The 25498-nt window shown below is 40.1% G+C and overlaps 2 protein-coding genes across 12 annotated transcripts in view; both read right to left on the reverse strand.

The window, feature by feature from the left end:
- huwe1 (HECT, UBA and WWE domain containing E3 ubiquitin protein ligase 1) overlaps positions 1-12802 on the reverse strand; it is a 37192-nt gene extending 24390 nt beyond the window's left edge. For 4 of the 11 annotated variants that reach the window (XM_034208916.1, XM_034208918.1, XM_034208913.1 and 1 more), the window contains exons 1-29: positions 12712-12783; positions 11208-11277; positions 8153-8193; positions 7921-7990; positions 7099-7197; positions 6349-6555; positions 6085-6237; positions 5925-5987; positions 5694-5771; positions 5516-5563; positions 5264-5432; positions 5081-5181; positions 4703-4862; positions 4495-4622; positions 4268-4408; positions 4040-4145; positions 3771-3878; positions 3581-3682; positions 3336-3416; positions 3015-3121; positions 2437-2614; positions 2084-2175; positions 1784-2004; positions 1590-1647; positions 1292-1468; positions 899-1144; positions 486-619; positions 292-404; positions 26-208 (exon numbers count right to left, since the gene is read on the reverse strand). In XM_034208916.1, coding sequence (XP_034064807.1) covers positions 26-208; positions 292-404; positions 486-619; positions 899-1144; positions 1292-1468; positions 1590-1647; positions 1784-2004; positions 2084-2175; positions 2437-2614; positions 3015-3121; positions 3336-3416; positions 3581-3682; positions 3771-3878; positions 4040-4145; positions 4268-4408; positions 4495-4622; positions 4703-4862; positions 5081-5181; positions 5264-5432; positions 5516-5563; positions 5694-5771; positions 5925-5987; positions 6085-6237; positions 6349-6555; positions 7099-7197; positions 7921-7965 — 3298 coding nt within the window. In that variant the 5' untranslated portion in view covers positions 7966-7990; positions 8153-8193; positions 11208-11277; positions 12712-12783. Of the gene's footprint in view, positions 1-25; positions 209-291; positions 405-485; positions 620-898; positions 1145-1291; positions 1469-1589; positions 1648-1783; positions 2005-2083; positions 2176-2436; positions 2615-3014; positions 3122-3335; positions 3417-3580; positions 3683-3770; positions 3879-4039; positions 4146-4267; positions 4409-4494; positions 4623-4702; positions 4863-5080; positions 5182-5263; positions 5433-5515; positions 5564-5693; positions 5772-5924; positions 5988-6084; positions 6238-6348; positions 6556-7098; positions 7198-7920; positions 7991-8152; positions 8194-9472; positions 9755-11207; positions 11278-12711 lie in introns of those variants that run through there. The other 7 variants (XM_034208919.1, XM_034208912.1, XM_034208917.1 and 4 more) reach the window with 7 other exon arrangements.
- A 735-nt stretch (positions 12803-13537) lies between these two features.
- On the reverse strand, positions 13538-24808 carry phf8 (PHD finger protein 8). The gene is given in 23 exon segments (XM_034209446.1): positions 13538-15111; positions 15202-15556; positions 15669-15778; positions 15874-15969; positions 16078-16409; positions 16643-16764; positions 17379-17464; positions 17655-17664; positions 17667-17823; positions 17902-17984; positions 18087-18368; positions 18467-18556; positions 18994-19085; positions 19192-19298; positions 19587-19674; positions 19790-19952; positions 20075-20261; positions 20679-20820; positions 22753-22913; positions 23124-23247; positions 23354-23439; positions 23643-23926; positions 24530-24808. Coding segments are annotated over 22 exon segments (3060 nt in total). The 5' UTR covers positions 23741-23926; positions 24530-24808; the 3' UTR covers positions 13538-15022.
- Between the last annotated feature and the right edge of the window lie 690 nt (positions 24809-25498).

The following is a 25498-nucleotide window of genomic DNA, read 5'->3' on the forward strand; positions in this document are numbered from 1 at the left end:
TTGTGTTTGAAAGAATGTATCTTACCAGAGAGGAGTGGTTTAATCTGTTTAATGCGGGTGGCCATAGCTGGGGTAAGTTTTGACTTGGCCTTAGGGTCCGTTGCAGTGGGTTCGTCCGTCTCCATGGGAGCCAAGGTGTCCCCATCTAGACCCATGCCTTCCAACAGCCCACCGGCTGATGAATCCACCGTCACCGCCTCAGAATCTGCTGGATAGGTAGGAGGAGGAGATTGAAGTTGTGTTCCAGGGACATGGTGGAATTTGATGAACAAAGTGAAATGATTAAATTACCGGTTCTCCTGGAACCAGAAGCTGCAGTTGTTGCAGTGCTGCTCGATGGCTTCTCGTCTTTGGGCACCAGTTTCTGCATGTCAGCCTGGCCGAACTCACATCCTGGAGGCAGACTGTTGAGCACAAGCAGGAGGTGTTAGAGTCACAGTGGATCTAACTTTTAAAGAAAGGGGCTAAAAGGACAAGAGATGTACCTGTTGGGCGTGCAAAGGGACAGCAGCACGGTGCTCTCCCACACCAGAGAGCAGTAGAGCTGACTGAGCTTGTTGAGAACACTCAAGCCCAGCTGGGATCCCCACTGGTTGACTGAGATAGCTCTGATCTCACTCTGTTTGGAAAGAGAACAGAAACCTGTAAATCTACTGAACCATTCTGAAACAGTACAATTGAAGAAAAACCTCCATAGCTTGAAAAAATGTAAAATAGTTCTCTAAATTCTATGAAAAACCGGGCCTTTAAAAAATAACCCCTCTGCATGCTTTATTGTTCACAACTTTAACATACAGAACTTTGTTTTTAATCTTTGGTCATAAACGATAACATTTCTCTACAAGGTTGGTTGAGGGGTTATCAATTCTGGTTGCATAGGAAATGCACCCGTATTTACCTGTCCTACTCTGCAAGTATGCACAAACATGAGGATGTAGGCATGTGCTGCAGTAAGAGCATGGAGTAGTGGTGTTGCACGGGCAGACAACGTTGCATCGGTGACATGGCCCGCGTTAGCCAGTTCTCTGAGAAGCACAGAACCACCCGGCACCTCGATTGGTCGATGGAGTGGCTCCAGAGACGACAGGATACTGTCCAGTTGACAAAGGCCTTCCTGGAGTACCTTAGGCTCATGAGAGAGAGTCTAAGGGGGGAGACATTAAGGGAAACGCCTTAGTCTCAATTCAGCCAACTGATTTTTCATTTTCCTCATCAATTTCATGTTGAAGTTCCTGATTAATATATACAATGAATACAAAAGTCACAACAGTGATGTATCCTTTGTGCTCACCAGTATAGACTTGCAGACCCCAGCCACAGCCTGGCAGGCAGCAGACGTAGGGAAGTCTATGGGCAAGTTGGGAAGGCCCAGAATAGAAACCAGAGGTAGCAGACCCTTCTGGTTGACAAACTCCTGACAGTGGTCGTCTGTGGTGTTGTTGCTTAGAATGGATTCCACAAACTTCATCTAGAAGACACATGCATCACAAATCAGTGACTGACTGAAATGAGGCGAGCTCTGCTTCACAGGGGGAGTATCTCACAATATGATCAGAACCATACTGAACGGTCCAAGAATCCACACTCACCACATTCAGGATATAGTCCATCAGAGGAATAGGTATCCGCTCTTCAGTGCCAACCACCCTGCAAACAAAAATGAATATAATGAAAATGACTACCAACTACAGTATTTGAAATGTAGTCGATTGACTTGAACAAAAACCGAAGTCTGTAAAGACTTGTTTTTCTATTCTAGTGTGATATGAACTCAGCGTCATACAGTTCAAGTGGCACTGACTGTCTGGTGCTCTCTGGTTCCCCCTGCTGCTGGCTGAAAGTGTGGAGGGCCTCCTCTTCTTCTTCATCCTCACTTGAGGCTTCTTCAGCAGCATGGCTGGAGCGCGCTGGGGGCACCGCCACAGTGCCATCGGCTTTCTGGATAGACGGTTTCTGGCAGATGTACTCAGGGGCTCGACCTAGGTTGCAGATCTCCTCCAGTAACTGTAACAAAGGTTTAGCTTTAATAACTCGTCCACAAAACATTTGCCAAAAGATTTTCTTGTAAATGAAGGTACACTACCTTTATAATGGCAGTAGTAGCATCAGTCTTCAAAGTTGGTTGGTGCCTCATGAGCTCATCCACAGCACTGCCCAAGTTGGATGCAGTGTCACCTGAAGTTAAGAAACATTATATTATTATAACATGTCCTCCAATTAAGCAGGTTCCAAGGGTAAACAACTGAATGAGGATGCGTTCACATTAAATCAGGCATTGCGGTTAACAGCAGTGGTGTGGGAGCGTCACTTTAAGGGCCCATTGAGCACCAAAACTAAAACGCCAATTAATTTGAATGTGGGCTAACTTTCGTTTTCCTTGAATGTGCCTGATTCGGTGTGAATGCATCCAAACAGAGAACAGAGAGTCTGACTCACCCAATGGGTCCGAGCTACGTCGCCGTCGCATGGCAGGCAGGTAGTCAGGGGACAAAAGCACTTTGAAGAGGCGCTCAAATGGCTGGCACTGAACAAAGGAGCCCAGGCCTCTTGCATTCAGGCACAGGGCACTGAACACATTGGGAAGAGAACCCAACACCTCACGGGTAGCAGGAACCTGGAAAAAAGAGATCTGATGAATATGCAATTAGAGTAAATAAACAAAATCAAAAAAAAACGATGTAATAGGGGGAAGTGAGAATGAGCTAATTTCCACTTTCCCCGTTAAAGACCTAAACATCAACATGCAGGCTCTCATTGTGACCCTTCTTCACATAACAGGATGATTAGGTCGTTGAAACAACATACCATAACCTGGGTCAGCCAATGAACCACACAAATCGGAAGTATTTCAACTTAACTAACAATTTCAGATATCAAATTCAGTACAGGCGGTTCGACAGAGAAAGAAAAATAGACAGACAATAATGAAATTTAACTCAAGAACAGCAAGAGACAAGAAAAAAGGAGGAAACGGGCAGAACATGTAGCACACAGGGGCAGTGGAGGAAACTCACGTCTTTGATGAGAAGGGCATGCAGCATGACATCAGTGAGACCATTATCCTGCAGGGAGGAGAGCAGGGATGGCTCCTGGAACACAAACACCGTCACAACCTCCGTCGCTATAAACCAGAAGGACAGACCAGAAACATTTAAAAAAGAGATTATAATCCAAAACAATGCCAACAATGACATGTCAAAACATTCAATTCACTTCTCCAGTTGACACCAAGTTTAATATGACTTTGCATCTCCCGAGTCAAGTGAGAACACTTTTTAACTTCTGAGTCAGAAGAGCAGTTAAAGAGCTTTTCTGAAGCGCTACTGTGAACTCACCTAAGAGGAACAGTGAAGGGCCATAATACTCTGCATTACTGATGATGTGCTTGAGTGAGGTAGGCAAGGACCCATCCATTACTGGAGAGAAAGAGATCGCACATAGACAAGTTAGAAATCAACATTTGCATAATGAAATATTAGATCTTAAAGGCAACTGTTTTTTTAATCTGTTTACCATGCATAAATAAGATGTACACAAGGCTTGAGCCTATAGAACAAGTAAGAGGATGCCAATGACTCACCGTGGCGAATACCATCAGAAAAGGCAGGGTCCTGGATGGCTTTCTTCAAGAAATTTAGCATTGACTTTAACAGGGCTGCCCTCTGGGGGATACACTGCACACCTAGAGAGACATAGAGTGTCATGGTGATTATAGAGCACATTAGTGGAAAGTGTTTTTGTAATTGTTTGTGCGCGTTTACTGTATTTACCTGGACGAGGTGCGTTGACAGCACTTCCCTGTGCTTTCTGGTCCGTTTCTGATCTGGAACCAGAAGATGTGGATGGTCCAGGGCTGCTATCCATGGCAACTTCTGACACTGTAAGAAATCATAATGTTAATGCAAATCAACAACAGCCAGGAGAATCTTCATAATCTATTCTAACTTGGCACAAGACTAATGGCCTAGAAGTTTTAGAATAGACTTAATCATTTATAACTGTGAGAACATTGCATAGATATTAGGAATGAATAGCTTACTCTCCGTGTCTGTTTCCATGTCCTCAGACTCGACAGTTGTACTGGGCCTCTGCATCTTTGGCTTGATGACGAAAGGGCACTCTTTCCTCGACAGGTCTACCTCATGCTGCGTAGAGATCGAGAGAAAGATGGAAGAATGAGTGAGACCACATCTTTGGCAGACGTTTCAGGGATTCTCTAGTGGAATGCTGTTGTGTCACGAATGAAAATCCAAAATGCATAACCCACCTCTAGCCTAGAGATGAAAATGGTAAGGCCGCTGTGGGACTGAAAGGCAGCCATGTCAAGATTGGTAATGAGGTCCACGACCCGCACTGCTCGTGTCACAAAGGTAATCTGGTCCTGTTCATCACCAAGAAACTTGATAACCTACAAAGGATCATTAAAAGGGAAGACTTAATTAAACAAAAAACAACTTTATTTGGTCATTTAGAATCCATAGGACCAGGACATACCTTCAGGAGAGCTTCCATCATGCCACAGGACACAAGGGCTTCCCCTCCAGCATCATAGCTAGCCAAGTGGTAGAGGAATGAGAAGAGTGCAGTGGCAAACTGGTGCGGGTAGGGTTCCATCAGAGGATCTACCAAAGTCAAATTCAAAAGTTACCAACCAAGCTTCCATTTGAATTGTCCTATTTTGATTTTGTGTCACACACTTAACTGTTCTCACCGATCATTGCTTGAATACAGTTGCGCACCAACACTGGCAGGAAGCCATGGTAGGAGGCAGTGCCAGTGCAGTCGATGATGTTGGAAAGCTTGGGTGTTCTCTCCAGATGGACAATCGAAGTTAAAGTGCGCAAAGATGCTGCCTTGATATCCTAAAGAACAAAATACATTTCAGTCTCACTTTGACATAACTGAAAATGAAAGACCTTGAAGATAGTTCTGCATTAGACAATAGAGAATACACACATTAAGAAAAGTCTGACAAAGCAAAAGATATCTGATGTCATTTTACAAATATAATGTAACTGCTAATGTGGAATTTAGTGAAGTAACATTGTCATTAAGCAGCAAAAGCAAACTACTTTCTTACCACGAGCTGTTTATCTGTAATCTGTAATACATCCACCAGCTCCTCTATCAAGCCATTATATAGAATACTGTTGGCTGACTCTTGGAGTGCGTTTGAATACACTGCAAGGAAACAGAAAACGTCAGAAGTTAAAACTTGGAACAAAACCATTTGTCGCTTTATCTTCAGATGACTTTTACTCACCCAGTATAGAGATGGCATGTAGACGGGCCTGCACAGCCTGCAATCTCTTCTTGTGATTTGAGAAACCATGGGCCAGACGAATGTGTGTGAACAGCAGCGTCTGCTTGTCTTTTGGGATGTTGTACATCACCGTCAGCGACTCCATAATCTCAGATGGGCTCTCTGAAATCTGAGACACATAACATGTGTAAGATGGAGACCCCAAGGTATTATTAATCAACTGGTAATGACACAATTCGTATCTGACTGTACCTTGTCAAGCTGCTCGATGTGTATATAGTGTAGTGTATTACTACTCGTCTGGTTAAAAAAAAAAAAAAAGAGGTTCAGAAAAGTTTAGTAGGAAGTTGAGTCTTCAACAAAATATCCCAAACGACACAAATATAGTTTTAATGACATAGTGATTGCATTAATGATTGTCATGGTTTACCTTTTTCTCTACTTTGACCTCAGGGCCCGGTTCAGCATAAAACTCAAAGTGCAGTGTGGTGGCACTGGGTGGGTATTTCTGCTCATGTATCATCAGGAGGCAGCATCAAAAGGGAAGATTGTTTCAAAAGAGTGGTTAATTTGCCTGTTATAATAAAACATTATACTAATAGCCACATATCTTTAGGTATTTATAGATAGTTATTAAACATCACTTATTAAAAATTCTTACCGTCATAAGCAGATCCCTGCAGCACTCAGCCAGGCCAAAGCCATTCTCCTTTCCTCCCCAGCTCTACAGAAGACAACAAAGAGAATATAAACAATACAGCTCTTTCTCTTGAGGGACAGCAAGAACTTTGGAAATAGGAAAACAATGGCATTCACTAGACCTCAGCCAGGTGTTGCAGACGGGCCAGTAGAGGCGTCCTTTTGTCGGATCCTAGTCTTGTGATGTAGTTTGAGCGCTTACTGAACACATAGAGCAGGTTCAGCACAGACAGGACCACCTGCATGTCACATGACGCTAACAAGGTGGTTAAGTGCTGTAAGATAAAAAGAGGGTTAAAGTTAGGGAGCTGCTTATTGTTTTCTTTGTGACATATGCAGTCTAGAAAAATCAACAATAGTGGTGAGTGTACTACACTCAAGCCTACCTCTATGGAGCTGTAGAGGTGCCTAGAGAAGCTATACTCAATGAGCAGGGCTGTAAAGTTGAGCACTGCCAAAAGCAGGGCTTTGAGCTGTCCGTTGTCAGGACGGTCACACACCAGCAGCCATGACATATTCTCCACCGTTTGGCCTGCATCACACAGAATGCCATCAAAGCGGTCCAGTAGATCCACCCAGTGGTACAGCTCACACTGTTGGAGACAAACAAGGAACCTTCAGAGATCAATCAAGTAAATAGTATGCTTTAATATCCTTAGAGGGGGCTTATTTCCAATAAGGAAGGATTTTGGAATGGATGAATTTCTATTATCTACTGTAAAATGCCACACAATAATGTGTATCCCAGTTGGCTTGTTTTCTTTTTTTTGTTCAAATGGTTACAGTAAATAGATTTTACAGTTGTGACATGAAGCAACAATGTTTAAATAAAACTGCTGAAAACCACTCCCCTGTATATGCTTTAAAATGTTATTCTATGTGATCAGTAGACCTTAAATGTCGATAAAGCTGTTGTCATTAACCTCTGCCCTGCATTTGAAAAAAGACAGTTTAGACATGGTCTTAGAAATGTCCCACCGCCTATCATATTCCCAAAATACAACACTCATGTCTGCGATATTCAACAAAAATAATTGACTGAGCTAGGAACCCTGATGTAACCAATGTATTGTTAAGAGAGGGTTCCCAAAGAAAGACTGAGGGAGATGCCACACCCTCTTTTCTTTGAGGCTTACCTTGCCAATATTCCAGGTCTTGATGTGCTGCAGTTCAACCAATAGTTGCTCATCATTGCAGGCCTTGAGCTTCTCTATTAGAATCCTGCAGTCAGCAGGCTGTTGGTCCCAAAAGAGCACAAAATGGTTAGTCAGTTGTTAGGGCACTGACCACATAGGAATATAGAAAACTATCAACACACTTGAGCAATGCTCTTAAGTGAACTCAGTTCATATAATGGAAAATTAATAGCAATCAAAATGTTAGCTTCTTACAATTAAATGAACATGATATTGAGGTTGAAGATTATTGCTCCTCATGTTGAAAACCTCCCTGAATGTGTGGCTGCAGTCCAGAGAAGAAGCCTAACAGGGCTGTGATACTTGGTCGCACCCCTGACATATAGCAAGTCTGTCCCCAGAGCTGAATGCCCAAACATCATTGGCGTCTGTAATCCCTGCCTGCTCAACTACCTGTCTAGCAGCCCCAATAACTACGCCTAAATCTGAAAATGGCCGATATTATGCAATGTATTTATTGCTAAGAGTGTGGCCAAAAACACAATTCAAATCTATATTCATCAAAACAATTATGGCCAATTCTTTTGAAACCCCAAGTAGGGGATAACCCTGCTGCCATAAAATACTTTTTTGTTCTTCTGATGAGCAGGGCCAAACTGTGACTCTGCGCCCTAAACTGAGAGGTGTCAAGGCACACAAATAATTGGGTTAACATAGTTGAGTGTAAGTAGATGCCTTACAGTTTGGAATCGGCTTTCCTTTGTCTCATTAGGCAATAATGTGGCCAGGAATGGACACACAGCGAATATTAAGCATACTCACAGCTTCCGTAGGAGTTTTCTTTAACTTGCTTCTGTCGACCTTCATTGTCGATAATCTCTATTTGTTGCTCCTGTTGATAAATGTTTATGAACATCAGAAAAAATACTTGTGATACTGAATTTCAATGTATTATAATACAGAACTATTTAGATGTATCATTTATAAAGATAAGACAATATCCAAACATCTAAAAATATATATCTACACAACTTGAATTGTGAAATGTACTTACAGAGAATAATTTGGCAATACAGCATGTTCTAGTCAGGTTACCTGCAAAAAAAATTGGAAAAAACAAATTACACAGTGTCCACTATTCCACAAATAAACAGAATTTTATTTAACTTTTAAGATGCATCAATTTTAAATAAATAATGGTTATCAAGAGAGCTGTAGCTGTCAATTAATTGGAGAGCATCCAATCCATACAATGTTGCGTAACACTTTATTGTTGTGACTATAAATGGAAATGTATACATGATGTACTTAGTGGGGAAACAAATACTACACAATCAGTAACCAATCTGGTATTATGACAAAGCCCCCAGACAATAAGCAAGGGTTAGGATATTGGCATATTACTTTAAAAATCAGCTCATATCAGCTCACTGATGACTGATGACAATCACTGGTTACAATGTGATAACCACATTTCGTATCGTTATCTACATATGATATTCACAACGCAGACTGAGACAGATCGTTAGCTGGTGGCTAACAAGCAACATACGACACAAAGTTAATTAAATCAGATGAGGCCCCATATTATGTCCTAAACCCATTGTTTAAAGTGTCTCGTAAATGTGATACGAGCTGTATATATATATATATATATATTTTAAAACAGTTCACTGCCCATTCTATGCTTTCCTTTCTCCAACTCGAGTGACTTGACGCTGACAGGTTTAAGTTATAGCTACCTAGCTAACATATAGCTAACGTCAACCTGCTAACAGCATAACGTTATTTACCTATTGTTAACAAGTCACTACATACATGATTGTCTGCCGTCCGTAGTCACAGACAAAATCGGTTTCCTTGGTCACTAGCTAACAAAATGTCTTACCAAAAAAACCGTTGGGATATTCAACGTGCCAAAGAAACGATCAGTAACGTTTGCTACGGAGTGAACGTTAGCCCCTGTCAGCTAACACTGAGCTACCGGTAACGTTAGCAAACGATTCTCTCTCGAAATACTTTAAAGCATTTGCATACGACCAAATATAAAACGTAACAAAGTCACAAACAATGCATGAGTGCACAACGATAGACACATACAATGTGGCTAACCAACATTCAAGCCGTGTTCACCATTTGTTCCACAGCTGTCAATTCAGATCTCACAAATGCACCATGCTGTCCTGAGCTGACTCTTAACTAATTTAGGTCGGGGCTGCACAGGCCTCAAAATAAGCCCGCACTCACCACTCTTGCACCATCCCTGCTTCAAGTAAAAACGAAACAGTAAACACTATTCGTTCACCAGCGACAGGCAGATTGGTGTGTGTCTAGAACGTTGAAGCAGGTATCATTACTTTGTAAAGGCTCTTACCCGGGTTCTCGGCTAGACAGTCGTAGCACGCGCTAGCTAGCAAGCTAGCTGCCGTTAGTTGAATAGCAAGCAGAAACGCATAATAACTCGCTGAATCATTGTCGGACGGGTACAACGTGATCCTGCTAGTTTTATTTTCTGTTTTCGTTCAGGCAAATTGACTACCGGCTATTGACTATCTAAAGGAGTGTGTTCATCCCTCCGTTAAAAATATTTTTCAGAGTATCCGCGCTTGTTTCCATAGCACATAGGCACTAGCTGTTGGCACAGTCATCATGACTCTGGGTAGTGTGCAAAAAGTGAATAACGTTACGACAGGGAATGAGTAGCCACTGTTTATCGATGCAGTGCATGTTACGTTAGGGCATCTGGCCCTAAATGATACGCAACACCTCACTATTTTATGCAGTATTTAACATGTATGATTAACACAGGTCTCCAACTGACAACAACCTAAGCAAACGACCAAAAACACGATAATACAGTTAAAAATGACTTCATATTTCTTCGTAATTGTCATCTAAATCTATTAGGTGCAGAAATGCCAACATCACCATGGGAACATGCATTTTCTACGTGCATCACAAGTAATACACATGCAACTTATTGTGGTAAAACGTATACATGATAGTGAACAAGGAACCACCAAAAACTGAGTAATTAAACAATGCATCAACACAGCAGCAGTATTGATAAAATCATTCAAATGGAAGCCCACATTAACAGCATATTTACTCAAACTGGAGGACATATGGTGACTTAACAAGCCAACAATAAACTGATTAAAGCTTCCTAATGATGGCACTGGTAACTATTAAGTTTACTGTTGATAATTCTTCAGTTATGTTTGGTAAGCATCAAATGCAATAGACTTATAATGCCCATCTCAACTTGGCATTACGCTTATGCACAATACTTGAATCGGCCTGTACATTTTGACATTTTAAATAGCAGCCGTTTCATTTGGTGGACAAGATCACTAATATTGCCCCCAAAATTTAAATTATGAGTAAAACACACATTCAAAGCCGTGTTTTAAAAAAAAAACTAGGACAAAGTTGAAAATTACTTGACATCATGATGGTAGAAAAAGTTTATTAATGAATGGTGGTAACCCATTAACGTAATGTTTACCGCTGTAGATTACATAATATCTTAACACTATTTCCACAACAGTCCCTTAAGTATGTGATTCACTAGAGCCTCAGAAAAAAAACTGTATTCACACTTTGAGTTGTTACAAGTTCAGGAATGTAATGCAAGCCGTTAATTACAATATTGGAAGGAATATGGTAATTATGTCAAAAAGGCCATCTTCATGCAATTTGATGCACTTGATGATCAATTGCATTCAGTAGCAGTAAAACAAATAATCCACAGAATGTTTACTCTTTCTGTAAAATATTGTGTTTGATTAATTCCTTGACAAAATGCATTTATTTTCAAATTTGACACCATTTTGTACTACAACTAACCACTAACCACAGCTGACACATTGGATGGATAAAGAACACACAAAGAGGAATACAAGTTCACATTGTAAAATGGAATGATAGAAATAAAATAAGCTTTACAATCATTCATTATTTTTAATGGATGTGAATAATTTAAAATGTCGTTACTGAAAACAATATTTCTGATATACCCAATTTCAGTGCAACTTCTTGTGTGGAAACAATTCAGAAAAACACTTCAGTATATAAACAGTAAAAAAAGTTAGCAGTAGCCTACATACCAGAAACTGCTTTGGTTCAATAGTTTGACCACCCTCATCCTCAGCTTGCTTTGCAGTGTCTTATAACTATCTGAAACCAAAGAAAAATCTGATCAGATATAAAAGAAAATCCAATAAACTTGGTCATAGGCAAAACACCTTTACTGACAGGTGTACACACCAAACAACGCTGGTGAAAATAAAAAGTAACTTTCAAACCAACCACATTAAGAAATACTCTGATAATGATGACTGATAAGTAAGTTTAAAGTTTAAAGTGTAACTTGTAATCAGTTACATATTGTTAATATGTTGCCATTGACACTTTCAAATCCCAACTAACACTTTTCTTTGATATGGCTTCTCAAGCGAACTGATTGTTAAATTCAGAATGTCTTATGAACAAGCCAGATATACATACATACAATTAATTTAGGTGCCCCATATATTGGGTACATTCTTAGACAAACATTAAAAGGTCCCCTTTCTGCTAGCTACCCTAAGACTGCTATGAATGAATACACTCAGCCAGTATTTACAGGATAAACCAACACAGTATGCAGCATTCCTAGCAACAAGTTCACGCCTTTTGTTGTCATGTCATCGCAATGGTCACTGAGTGATAGGAAGACAAGGACCAAAGCGGATGGTGACAGATTTACATACAAATAATTTTTGGCTGATTTCACTGCGATGCATCACTACTTTTTTTCATATAAATGTAAATGTCATGTGCGTCACTATTTGTAAGCATTTTTGACATTGTAATGCTTACCGAGTCAATACATGTACCAAATCCCTGAATTATAACATCCACAAATAACAACGCTCCGTGAAAGATAACATTAGCTTACGTTAGCTTAGTCTGAGTAACGTTACCACATTTCCTAACTCGTGTATTACTCACTAGTTGGTTAGCTTAGTTGTGACCGTGTAAAAAGAACTCACATTGTGTGTCAATGTTATTGAGGTAGCCACCCAACGTTACGCAGTTAAATCAATGGCGGTGCTATCGTTAGCAAAGTTAAAAGCTATTTAGATGACGTTAGCTAGGTTACCCGTTAGCTTAAACTGCTACTGTTAGTTACTTTGATGGCTAACGTTGGCAGATTAAGCCATATCTGCAAACTAAAACACCTTTTATTTGATTGTACCATCATTCCCGAGGAAAGGGAGTAGGCATTGGACGAGGGTACCGCTTTGACTTGTACAGAGGGGCACATACCCACACACCGTGAACATAAGTGTGTGTGTATGTGTAAGTCGTGTATATTTGCGTGTTTCGCACGAGCTAACTAGCTAGCCTTGCTCCGCACAATGCTCTATCAGTGGGATCATGGCTAAATTAAAAATGGCGGTTTACATAGCAGAGGATCCGTACTTTACAATTAAAACCCACTAGTTTTGTGGACTCGGATGGCAGTGACGGGTGTGAATTATTGATGGTAGTTGTTAAGGAAGTGAAATGTATGAAACAGATAGCAAAAACACACGTCAATACTGTGGAATAAGTCTTAACGCTTACCTCGAATGCGTGTTACATTTGCTTCTCCATCTTGCACTAGCGAGTGGTAGGATAATGTGGATCTCGCGAGATTACCTGCTCCTGCTGCGTTAACCCAGGGCACTCCCTTGTACTGTTGTACAGAATAACGATGTAAATGCGTCTTCATCTGGAAGACGGCATACAGCCTTAACTGATATTTCCAGCATCGTCCTAATGATTTAGATGTGCACACAAAAGCACGAAACATAATTCTTCAGGATTTATGAAAAACATGTATTGTTTTACATTTAGTTTACTTTTAAACTGTGATTAAATTCACTGACCTATATAAAATGATGACTGAAAAAACAAACTTAAACCCTTATGTTTAAGTTTTTTTTTCAACGTTTTACTTATTATTTTTAGGTGTGGAAATAATTGTACGAATTCAGGAACATTTAAGTCAACACTAATCATTTAAATAATCAAATCTAAAGTGGTGTATTAATATTAATTTATACTTTATTTAGATTGTTTGTTGATGTGTGTTTTCTCCGGAAATGTTTCATTGTACGATGTGAGGGTCTGAGGGTGTCGTATTGTCATACTGATATTCTGTACAAACTGTGAAGTCCACTGAGACAAATGTAACATTTGTGATATTGGGCTATATAAATAAACATTGGTTGATTGATTGATGTGTTAACACCATAGACTGTATATTAACACACAAGAAAAAATCGTATTGAAGAATCACCAGTAACAGGTTCTCCAGGAGAATAAAGGATAATAAAGAGAAAACCATTATTTTGGTGCACGAATCAAACTTTAAGGAAATTGTTCTCAAATAAATTCAATGAAAAAATAAATTTTGCCCAAGGTATATTTTATCTGTTCCAGGTCGTTTTATACACATGTTTAAAACACAGTACACATCAACACAAGAGTGAATATCAACAATAATAATGTAAAACAAAATGGATGAAATCAAACGAGGGCATTTTTTCCAGAACATTTCAACTATTACACTGACAAGACAACATGACAAACTAAGAATGACAATTACTGCGTACAAATATAAAAAATGAACTATTTCTGATATTTACCAAATACAGCATTGTATCATGTACAAGTCATGTTAAGAAATATTTCAAAGTTTTTGGACTATAAAATAACTTAAATTACAACAAATATTTACATATCAATTAATGTCCTGCACCTTCAAAATGTTTTAACACAGTTAAATCTAAAATTCCGCCAACATTTTATAACTAGTACATTCTGTGGAAAGACATCTCTATATCTGGCCCGAGACTTCTGCCGACATTTGGGGCACAAACGATGAAAACCTGCATGAAACTAATCTATTTATCCCATGTTGTTCTTCTCTTCCAATGTAGCTATATAAATTACAAATATTACAATTATTTACAAGGACAACATAAACTGTAAAAAAACTACTAACTAAAAATTAAGCAAGGGTTACATTTTTGTACAGGTATTAAGTGGTTGAAAATAATTAAAGTAAGGACCAAAAACGTAAGGTGGTGAAAGCATGCCATGTTAAAACAGGTTGGGAGATGGCAACATGCTGCTCTGTTAAATAAATACCGAAATAAATAAAACTAGGATTTTACTCTTGGCATCAGTCGGGCACTTTGAACTTAATGCGTAGAATTGCAGTATGTTAAGGGAAATGTTTTATATAAACATCTTTCTGGGTGCTGACCGTGTGTGCATACACTGAATTTTTTTAAACAGTTTATAGTTGTGTAATGATTAAGATCCTGTCATCATCATACCACACAATAATGTGTTTTGTTGAGGTAAAAATGACATTGAAAAGAAGACTACAACTGCATGACTGTGTGTGAGGGCTATAAATCTAATTTTACCTTACTAGGACATTTGTTTTTCTTTCCCTTTTAAAATGTACGATGAACAGTGGAATATCTCTGTCATAAATAGAGCCACTAAAACACAAATAAACTAAAACAATTCTGAATAAATGAAACCATTGGGTTCAATCAATTAATTATGCTAGTAAAGTCCACTTGTCACAATCTGTCATTGCCAATGTCAAGATGTGATCATCAAGAGTCACAGATGTGCCTCTAAAAATACTTTAGCATATTCTGATAAATGGGGTGCCAAAACAGGTTGCAATTAGCTGGGCAGAGCAATTGGTGTAGGACAAGATATAGAAAGGTTCAATAACATGTGAAAACAGTAAACAAATGTATCTAGAGTAAAAAATATAGATAACTATCTATTTCCTTCAGACCTTCTTTCACAAAAGCGTTTTTCTTCATTCCCACTCAAAAGTCTTAAGCCATATTTCCAACATCTCTCACAAGAGAAGTTTTCCATTTCGGTGAATTTTCAGAATTTTTCCAAGTCTCTGTTTTGCAGTTGCAAGTCCTTTCTTTGGACGTTTTCCTACGTTGAAGTCAAAGAAAAAATAAATTAGAAACAGTGCAGTCATAGAGATATGAAATGATGCTATCAGGGCTTTACATTTATGCTTACCTTGACCAACTCCTGTTGCTCCCTGGCTGGCTAAACTTGCAGGGGATGTAGCAGAGTGAGAGCTGCTGTTCTGCGGAGAAAGTGAAGGTCGCCGTGAAGTAAGGAAAACGCCAGGGGCCAGTGCTCCGCTGCCTCGAGGGCCCCCAGGGCCAAAGGTTCCTGGCCCTGCTGTGTATTCATGGTCCAACAGACTAGCAGAGAAGTAATCCATTCTCCTGTCTGGGCTTTGGTCTGCTGCAGACTCTGGAGGTGGTGAGGGTGGGGCTGGCTCAGCCTGAACGGGGGGAGGAGGGGCCACGGGAGCGGGAGGACGCTGCTTCTTGGTGTACTTCCTTTTAGCAGGTTTCTGCTGCTCCTGGTGCAGAGCCAATAAGAAAAAACAAGAGTATTTTTCTTTTCTTCAAAGAAGCCGGATAATTCACTTGCTACATACTTCAAAGACCAATAAGCTTTGTTTCACAACTCACTTGTTGTGCCAGCTTGGCAGCAGCTGCTGCAAGACCGGTCTCTACAGAGGCGACTCGAGCTCCTTCCCTGGCAGGTCGTTCCTGTTTGGGAAGGGTGGGCATCACCCTGGCTGTAAACGAAAATAATGATTAAAACGGTCATCCTTCAGCTAGCGGATCTAAAAAGCCTTCTGATTGGTATTGTTGCAATGTTTGATCCAGGTACCTTTCGGGCTCCAGGGTGTGTCATCCCAGTTTTTCTTCCGCTTCATCTTAGCCTTGTTAGCACGGTCCTCCTCATCAGACTCCAAGGACGGATAAACTGAAATGAAAATATGATTACCATGATTAAACATTGGCTAAATAAATAAAGAGCTTTATTGCTTTTACTAGCCTTGATTTGTACACTAGTCACTGACATATTGCTCACCATAGTCTGAATCTTTGAAACAGGTTCCGAGAGTCTCTTGGTCATCAGGACTGTCCTCCTCACTAAGGTGACGGACGGGCCGTTTAATTGGCCGTTTCCCGGGCCGCTGGATGACAGGTTTCTTCTCAGGAGTTTTTGTCTTTTTCACCCCTCCAGTCAACCACACAGCCTTGCCACCCTTTTCCTTGACCACCCCCAATCCCTCTGTCAATCCTCCAGAAATGGATAGGGGAGACGAAGAGGAGGAAGATGAGGACGAAGAAGGGGGGTTGGCCATGGACAGCATACCCTGTATGGCATCACGAGTGCTGGGAGAAGCTGGGGCTTCCTCACTGAGAGAAGGACAGAGTTGAACAATCACTCGTCATCTCAGAAATAAACCTCCTAAACATAGCGTAGCATCAAAGTCTTGCAAATATGTGAACTATGCAAGTTTCAAAGGTTATTGGATTATTGCAACAACACAGCGAGACATTTATTCCCACTTGTGGGAACATAACTTCGTACACCATGCAACACAAATAATTGAAATACATGTATTCTAGAAAACCATCACATTTCTAACCTGAGTGTTGAAGAGTCCAAGCCTGCCACTTGTTTGCTGGCCTTCAATAAGTCCAGAATGCCCCCCGCGCCACCCTTCACCCCGTGGGCAGCTAGTGCCTCTTCATCTGTGGTGTAATCCTCCTGGAGCCACATGCACAAACATGCTGAAGTTACAGTTTAACCAGTGCTGGAATTATAAAGTGCTAATGAAGAATGCGTGACATGTCAAGATAAACAAACAGACAGCGGAGTTTATATACTCTTAGATACATTTCTACTAAACAACTATAATTAGGCCTTTTACTATTGTTTTATTCCATTGTATAGAGGACAGAGACTATGTTATCACAATCAAAAATGTAATGCTAGTAACAGGCTGAAGAGGTAAGGAGTTCACAAACTAACATTTATAAAATAGGCTTGCTGTTCCAAAATACAGAATCCAAAGTGTCTCATCAGTGATTGGTTGTTCATTTTGCCTATGGATGCTGATGCTGTGATCCTGTGATCCAGCCTGATTGAACAGTAAGTGATCAATGTGGATACATGACTGTGATAAAGCAGCCAATGTTATCTGGTTTAGTGGAGAGGAAAGAGGGATTTTAAGCAAGCCCATTATGAAAAACACCATTTGTGATGAGGTGTGAAACTTGGGAGTAGAAGCGTGTAGTTAATTATATCACTAATCTTTGACTGACTGATTAGTACAGGCTACTACAGCTGAAAGACGGCTACAGTATCCATTTTAATCTCACCTCAATGTCAAAGTCTACCTCCCCTGGCTCCCTGATGCGATTGGGGTCAGAGCAAGGTTTGGCTCTGGGCAGCTTCCTTGGAAGACCTGAAGGCACATTTTAAACCAGTTAGGTGACAGTAGCAATGTGGCTTTGAAATTAAATTACTGAACTATATTAAGCTCCACATTTCACTAATAGTCCAAAACGTTTAAACACCTACCGGTATATTGACTTTATGTCCGAACAAGAGCTACACCATTCCAACATCATAACACTTTAATGTAAAATGTTCACCGCTTAGTTTATTTTCTTGTTGGGTCCTGCAGGCTTGCGCCGTGGAGGAGGGGTCTCGTCAATCTGCAGCTCATCCTCAGACTCCAACTCAGACATGCTCGATCCCTCCATCGCAAGATGTTTGAACTTTCCTGCTCTTCCTGCACCATTTTTGCTGCCACCCTTTTTACTAAAACCAGAGCATAAGCAGTTAAGAACCATCACCTTTGGAATGAATACAAACACACTGAACTGCTGCCAGGCTTACCCTTGGATTTTTCCATTGGTCAGCACAAGTTTCAGTTTGCTTTTGTTTATCTTCCCTTCAAACTCCTCTAAAGGCAACTCCAGCTGGAAGGACAGATAAGCATTGCGAGAAAATATGAGGATGAATCAATCAAAAACAAAGATAAGCATTTCCATTGCCATGATGAATGTCTGTGTAGGCTGTACCTTGTTTTTGTTTTTTGACTTGCCAGGTTGACATTTTTTGAGTGTGTGTTTGGTGTGGATCTCAATGAGGTCGAGCTCTCCTGCTTCTGCCTTAATAAGCCCCTTCTGACTCTTCTTCTTGGTTACTGGGGGCCCAAGTCCCCCCATCAATTCCTTGGGCTTGGTTCCTTTCTTTTTTCCAGGGGGGCGTGCTGAATTCTGAGAGGTGGTCAGGGGAGCTTTGGAGAGTGGAGAACCAGGAAACTGAGGTCCAGGGCGCCCAATGTTTTGCTGGAAGATGTCCTATCAAAAGAAGAGTATTTTCTAGTCAGGAAAAAACTCAAAATTAAATAAAACAAAGCTTAACGCATGCACCAATTTTTTTAGATTAAACTTTTTACCTCAACCAGACGGATCTCCTTGGCCAGGTCCTTCACTAACGTCTGAGTATTGATGGTTTCTGGAATCTCCACTTCATGATCTGCTACAGTCTGGATGTATAGAGAACACTATCAAGCATCTCTCACAACATTTTGCAATTACATATAATATTATGGTGTACAAAATAAGCCATTTCTAAAATTCTGATTATGTGTATGATGGTCTTAACATGTATCTAAAAAGTAAATTAGTATATTATATTTTCCCATAATGGCCTTTAAGTTGCAATACAATGTTGGCCATTCAAGTATTATAATTTGATGTAATGATTTACATAAAAACCTAATTGAATGTAATGTTTATTATAATACATTTGCTGTTGCACCTCTGCTCCATTTTCTGGAGCTAACATCCAGCAAAACTACAAATCCACAGGCCAATGGAAGAAATAGTTATGGGGGAAATAATCAAAAGTGAATTAAAAAAACAGAGAAGTGATGAAATAATAATATACAAAGAGGTTAAGATGAGATAAGATTTTGCCAACCTCTTTGCGAGTCCAGCCGCGGAAAGCATTGTTTAAGGCCTTTGCTCCGTGGACCAGGTAAGTGGCAGGATGTCTGCGGTTTTCTCTTAAACCTGAGAAAGAATAGCAAAGGGACATTCAAAATGACTAATTGTAAAGAAAGGACATTGAAGTAGTTCGCAGAACATAAATAGTATGAAATAAAATGAACTCCCTCACCTCTGAATGTATCAAGAAGGTGCTTTCCAACATACCAGCACACGTTCTCAAAGTTGGGAAATCTGAACAAGTCTGCTGTGCTTAATCTCTTCTCTATTTCATATGCCCTAAAAGATGATAAGACACCACAGGGAGAGTCAAACATTAGACGCTGTTGCCATACACTTGCAGATTACTTCTTCTGTAGATATGTGCCTTCAAATGAAGGGCAATAGGTGTGACTGTAGGAGATAAAACCAGGAAACTTGAAAATCTGTCTCAGAGGACAGGATCTGTCCATTGCTCGCAAGGAATGTGAGCAATGGCATTGAAACAATAAGCAAGTAAAAAGAAGTTTCACTTTTAGGCTGCATTTAGATTACATTGACTGGGGAAACAGCTCTGAGGAAACTAACCGCAACTGCATGTCAATGTTGAGACTATGCAAGAAGTTCCCTCCGAAGGCAAGGCAGTCCACTGGAGTCAGCACAGCGTGAATCCACCCTGGAAGACAAACAAAGGACAAAATTGTAAACATTAATAGATTCCGACATTTTTGCCGACCATTACTGTGCTAAAATATATATATAACAAACAAGTTATATGCATTGAAGCTCACCTGTTGGTATGAACAATGTGTTTCCTTGTTTGACCGAGCACCTGTAACACATATCAACCTGGTCTCCAAAGAACATCTCATTCTGGTTAGACGAGGAACTCCACCGCTCAAAAAGTGCCAAGTTGGCTGTGGTGGGGGAAATAAGGTAGAATATCTTCTCGCCCTGAATAGACATAGACAGACAATTTCTTAGAAATAATACAGATTCATATCACAAAATAAATAAAACTGTTGTTTCGGTAAGGGTAACTTCCCAAACATGACTGAAATTATTTTTCTTCTCACCCTGAGGACATGGTACCATACTGAGGTGCCTCCAAAGTCAATGTGAAAGTCTGTGTAGCTGTCCTTGACTCCCATTAGACAGTACTTCTGCACATTGGGGCGTTCAAACACAGACTCTTCAGGCCAGAGGTTTTCCACCCATGACAGTTTTCTTACAATCTTTGGAGTCTCCACCAAGTTTGAGAGCCTAAAACAATTAAAAAACAAGTCTGTAGTTTTCTGCTGGGTTGATAAATACACACAAGAAAACAACAGTTCACCTTTTTTAGACTATGCCCCAAAATTATGGAATACCCTACCAAGAGCTATACAAGATGCATGCTTAATGTAGCTTTTAATACATTTCATACTTTATAGTCGGTTTCCTTTTTTTAAATATCTTCTACTGTATTTTTGGTATGTATTGTATATCTGCCCTTGTTTATTTGTATTACAGCACTTTAAACTCTTATCCATGACAACATACTTCACTTAAAATATGATGTTCTTATTAATTTTTTTCAAAGTAATTTTTTGTAATTGCTAGAAAAATAATAATATATATAACTCAAGACGCAAGACACTGCATCCTAATGAACACTGAACAGTTGATATATTTGTGTACCTGGTCTCAGAGAACTCCAGACTGATGACATTCAGTACTTTCTCTCTATTGGGGCTGTTGTAGTATTCAACAAAGTCCCCCAACCGCATCTTCATGTCACATTGGCGAGAAACATCAATCACATCAATCTGTCTGTCTGAACCTGAATGAGAACAAAATGAAAAAGGTTAAAAATAATTAGCTTACACATATTAGCCTGAACATGTTTACATTAATCAGTATGTATTTAGTAGGGATGCTCCGATCGATCGGTCACCGATCGAGATCGGCCGATACTCACTCTCTACCGATCGATCGGTGCTCTCTAAACATGCCGATCGCGAGAGCCGATCGCATGACGTAAAATACATGACACTTTTCTCTGTGTGCGGCAAAACAAGCTCGCCAAAATGGCTTCACCGGTCTGGCATTATTTTAAGGTGTCCGAAAAAGACAGTAAAATAGCGGTATGCAACGTCTGTGTGAAGCAGAAATCCTGCAGCTCCACCCGCCGGACCGGTAAGCGGAACGAAACACACAAGAGTTAGACCTAACACACTTAGCTATTTTATCTACCTCTGGAACAAGCTAAACTAGTTATTATAAATATATTTATTCTTCACTGTCGAGAGAGAGAGAGAGAGAGAGAGAGAGAGAGAGAGAGAGAGAGAGAGAGAGAGAGAGAGGTAATTAAAATAGCTACGTGTGATATTCTAACCTGAAGTGTGTGTTTTGTCCGCTCACCTCTGCATGTGATCATGCAGAGCTGCGTGTCGACTCGTCAGCAGCAGCTGATCTCTCTCTCCCGTCAGATTAGACTTCACTCGCGTTTATGTCCATATCGATCAGATCCAGCTAGTTCTAGCTAATGATAGGACTACCTTCTTATTAAAAGACACCTAAACAATAAGTGTCGCTATGCAACTGGGTGAGGCCGCAAAGTATAGCGCAGCATTATGCATTTGTTTACATGCCCACCGGAACCCCGAGGCATTACCAACAGATCAACGCACAATCAACCCATCCAGGACATCTCTTTCTCCACATTAAGTGTTAGACATTAGAATTGACTATTCTTGTCTGTCACATAAGTGGCGCAACTGAAGCGGTATTGCGCTAAAGGGAAATTATTTTGACCGGACACTTTGACCGGAGAGATTTAGATTTGCCGGCTAGGGAACTCTGACGTCGCCATTTTGTGTGCTTCGCGGATGCGCTCGGCTCCTCTCGACTGCTGCTCGGTCAGCTTCCGGATGAGGAGGCATTCGTTCGACCAACTTACAGTAGATAACATTACAAACATTTTTAACAGGGGCCATAATAGTGTAAATAATCTTTGTTTTGGCAGTTATAACTGAATGTAATGTGTTCTACTTTTTTACATCTGGGAAGGCATTTGCCTTCATCAGATGGAAAGTGTCTTGACCAACAACTTAAGTATTTCTTATAGCTATGCAGGGCATGCAAGCGAGCAAACACAAACAAGAACAAACAAACAAGTTAAATGAAGAATAAAATTGAAACATATAATATTGTGGTGGTTCATCTTATAATTCAGTCGAGAGAATGCACCAGACAGCATCTAAGACCTGCAAACATCTACATTTTCTAGGGGAGGCCCCCCAAACCCTTCGTGCGTCATTTCGTCCGTGCGCATTTTTCAGGGCAATCTCTATTGGGCTCAGGGCCATCTGTAAATTAGCTTAGATGGCCCACAGGGCCATCTCCCAAAATCCTTAATGTCATGCACTGGAGGGGGAGAGAGGGGGGAGAGAGAGGGAGAGAGGAAGAGAGGAAAAGAGAGCGCTTCCGCTCATTTCTCCCGTGTTATTATCCAAAGTGAATGTAAACTTGAATAATGTACATCATTTGAATGTAATAATTAAGTTGATTGTTGTTTGTGGAAGCTCCAGTGAATGAGCCCCATTAACTGAGTTTAAACATCACTTTAAATGGAAGATTTAAAGTGATGTTTAAATCTTCCATTTAGGCCCCGCCCACTCGATCGGATCGGCATTGGCCGATACTGATTCCGGCGATCGGCCCCGAAATTGGCGATCGGAGCATCCCTAGTATTTAGTAATAAAAACTATACCAATGTACTGCTCTACATCGCTGACGCCAAATGATGCCGGAGGAAGGGTCATGCCTAGGCCATCCCGCCTCAGCACCATGACAGGAACGCTGAATGAATGCTCTTCCAGAAACTCGACTGTCAGCTGGGCCCCCGACGGCTTGAGCAAAACATCATCCGCACTGTCATAGAAACACAAATAGACATTTGCAAACATTTTAGTAACAGTTTAAAAGAGAAGGCTTTTCAATTATGTTACAAAGAAGACCAAGGCTCTCCAACCAAAAATAATTAGATAGAAAACTATCTTAGGTGTTTTCTTTGATCGGAATCCTGGTTTTTATCTATAAAAACGTATAAATAACAAACTTTAGCCTTTGAAGGGGACTTACCCTGGGAAGGTGCGGCTCCGTAACTCCCTAACAAACTGTGGGCTGCCTGTCTTAACAGGCCGACTTGGATCCCTTGCTGCAGCGCCACCATCTGTCTGCTTGTTGCCTCCACGGCGTTTGCGCACTGAGCAAAGGAGAGATAAGAGAACAAAAACAATATTTTATAAAAGCAAACCAATAAGGTCATTACAAATAAAGAAAAGTGAACTCAAACATGTTTGTTTACTTACTGACAGACGGCCCATGGGTGACCTGACAGTTGGGGCAGTGATACAGGTCAATCTCAGCTGCTTTGTCCTCCTCTACTCCAACACAACTACACAGAAAACATTCTTATATCAGATACAGAACACTGGAAAGGATAGCTGAATGAACTTTGGTGTGTGGAATATAGAATATAACTACAGGGATTAAGCAATTTAGACAACAGATGTAACTACAACATAAATCACACATATTTGGATTTCATGCACACAGACATCAATACGATCAACAGTGTTTAATCTGAAAATGGCCCACCTTCCGTGGAACCAGTCTTGACAAATGTCACACTCGATCATGAAGCGTGTCACATCATAAGGCAGGCGACACAAGCAGTACAGTGGCACCGATGCCATATTGAGTGAGAGGGAATCAGCTTTCTACTATTATTAAAGTTACGTTGTAAAAATATTATGCAGGTGGGATGATATATTTATAAAATAAATGAGATTTTAAATTATGCAAAAAATATGATGTTTCTGTAACTCTACTTCCAAAGTGATGTTACTGGTACACATGTCCACCGTGATTCTCTTGGAAACCTGTTGAAATATAACAGAAAGAAGATAGCGTATTAATAGCTTGAAGACGGGACAATAAAACAACTACATTGCGATATAATTTGTAAAAATGGGACTGCTGAGAAACATATAAACTGCTCCTGCATGGAGACGCAAGCTATGTCAAATATCGTTAGCAGGGTAACAAAACTAACACTAAGGTTAGTCGTTTTGGTAGCATAACATTCATTTTAAGATTATCCAGCTTTTACAATACAGACTAGGACTACCTTCTTATTTACGGTCCATATTTTGCTTCTGCTAACATGTTGTTAACATTAGCCAACGGGCAGGCCGTAACGTTAGTGCACTGTTTGTAAACACGCTATGCCCCTCGAAAGTTGTACTGCTATCATAACACTAACGTGTTTAGCCAGTAAGCTAATATTAGCTATATGAGCTAACGATGAAGCTAACATAAGCGTTTGCAAAGATGTTAACTTTAACTCACACAAGAAAACAGTTAGTGCAATATATATTTGACATTTTGAAGAAACGATACGTGCACTTAACACCGCAAATTCATTCAAACAAACAAAATACATAGTTTGCAATCTTAATTGATGTTTAAGGCTAGCAACTCACCAGAATCTAGCTGCGGCGGGCCGAGCATCCGAAAGCCGTTGTAATCCCTACGCAAGGTCGGGGGTCGATCCGGCCTTATTATGCAACGTCAATTATAAACAATTTGCTTATCCACATATTTTTTTATTCAATTCGTAATGCACTAATATAGAGTTCAGGTCCAGAAATGTAAACTGGACCGGAAAACTACAACCTGAAGCGACAAGAACGAGCACAATAACTACAAATAGCGGCGTATTGAACTACATCAACGCCATTTCAAAGGCTGCAGCGTCAGACGGTCGCTGTCTGCTTTAAAAAGAACAATAAAGTTGCAGAGTCAAATGTGGGGTTGCGTTCAGGGAGAAAAACGTTGCGGAACGTTTGTGCGGCAACACATTTGCAGAGTAATGCAGAAAAACCGTAGCCTGCAAACATAGCCTAATGTGCGTAATGTTTATTCAAAGAATACATCCCGGTAAATGCTCAATTAATACACACGACTAAATGAAAAGGTTCAAATCAATCACAAATCAGGTAACGCCTACATTAATACATTTTCCTTTTATTTCACATTATTTTGGGCTAGTCAGCAGTTATTTTACGGACACTTTAAAGGTGTCAATCTACTTGTGATTGTCAACATATAGGAAAGGCTAATACAATAATTTGTTGTAGTCTTATTCTGCAAACAAAATTAACCTAATATTTGCTATGTTAACATGGTTGTAATACATTTTTTGGTATGGAATTTGGTTGCATGTTACATAATGTAGATTGGTACACCTCGATTTTAGGAAAAATGATAGAAAATCTTTGTAGAAATCATTAGAACTAATTTAATTCAACTTATATTATGCACCTTTAACCTCATTTTTTGATAATGTAATAAATATATATATTTTTTAATTCATTAACGCATTTCCAAATCAGTAAAGATGGGTCCTTGTGTTTTTACCTGTGTAATTTTACCATGTGCATTTAACTGTG

Source organism: Gymnodraco acuticeps, unplaced genomic scaffold (assembly GCF_902827175.1).
Source record: "Gymnodraco acuticeps unplaced genomic scaffold, fGymAcu1.1, whole genome shotgun sequence".
Classification (NCBI taxonomy): domain Eukaryota; kingdom Metazoa; phylum Chordata; class Actinopteri; order Perciformes; family Bathydraconidae; genus Gymnodraco; species Gymnodraco acuticeps.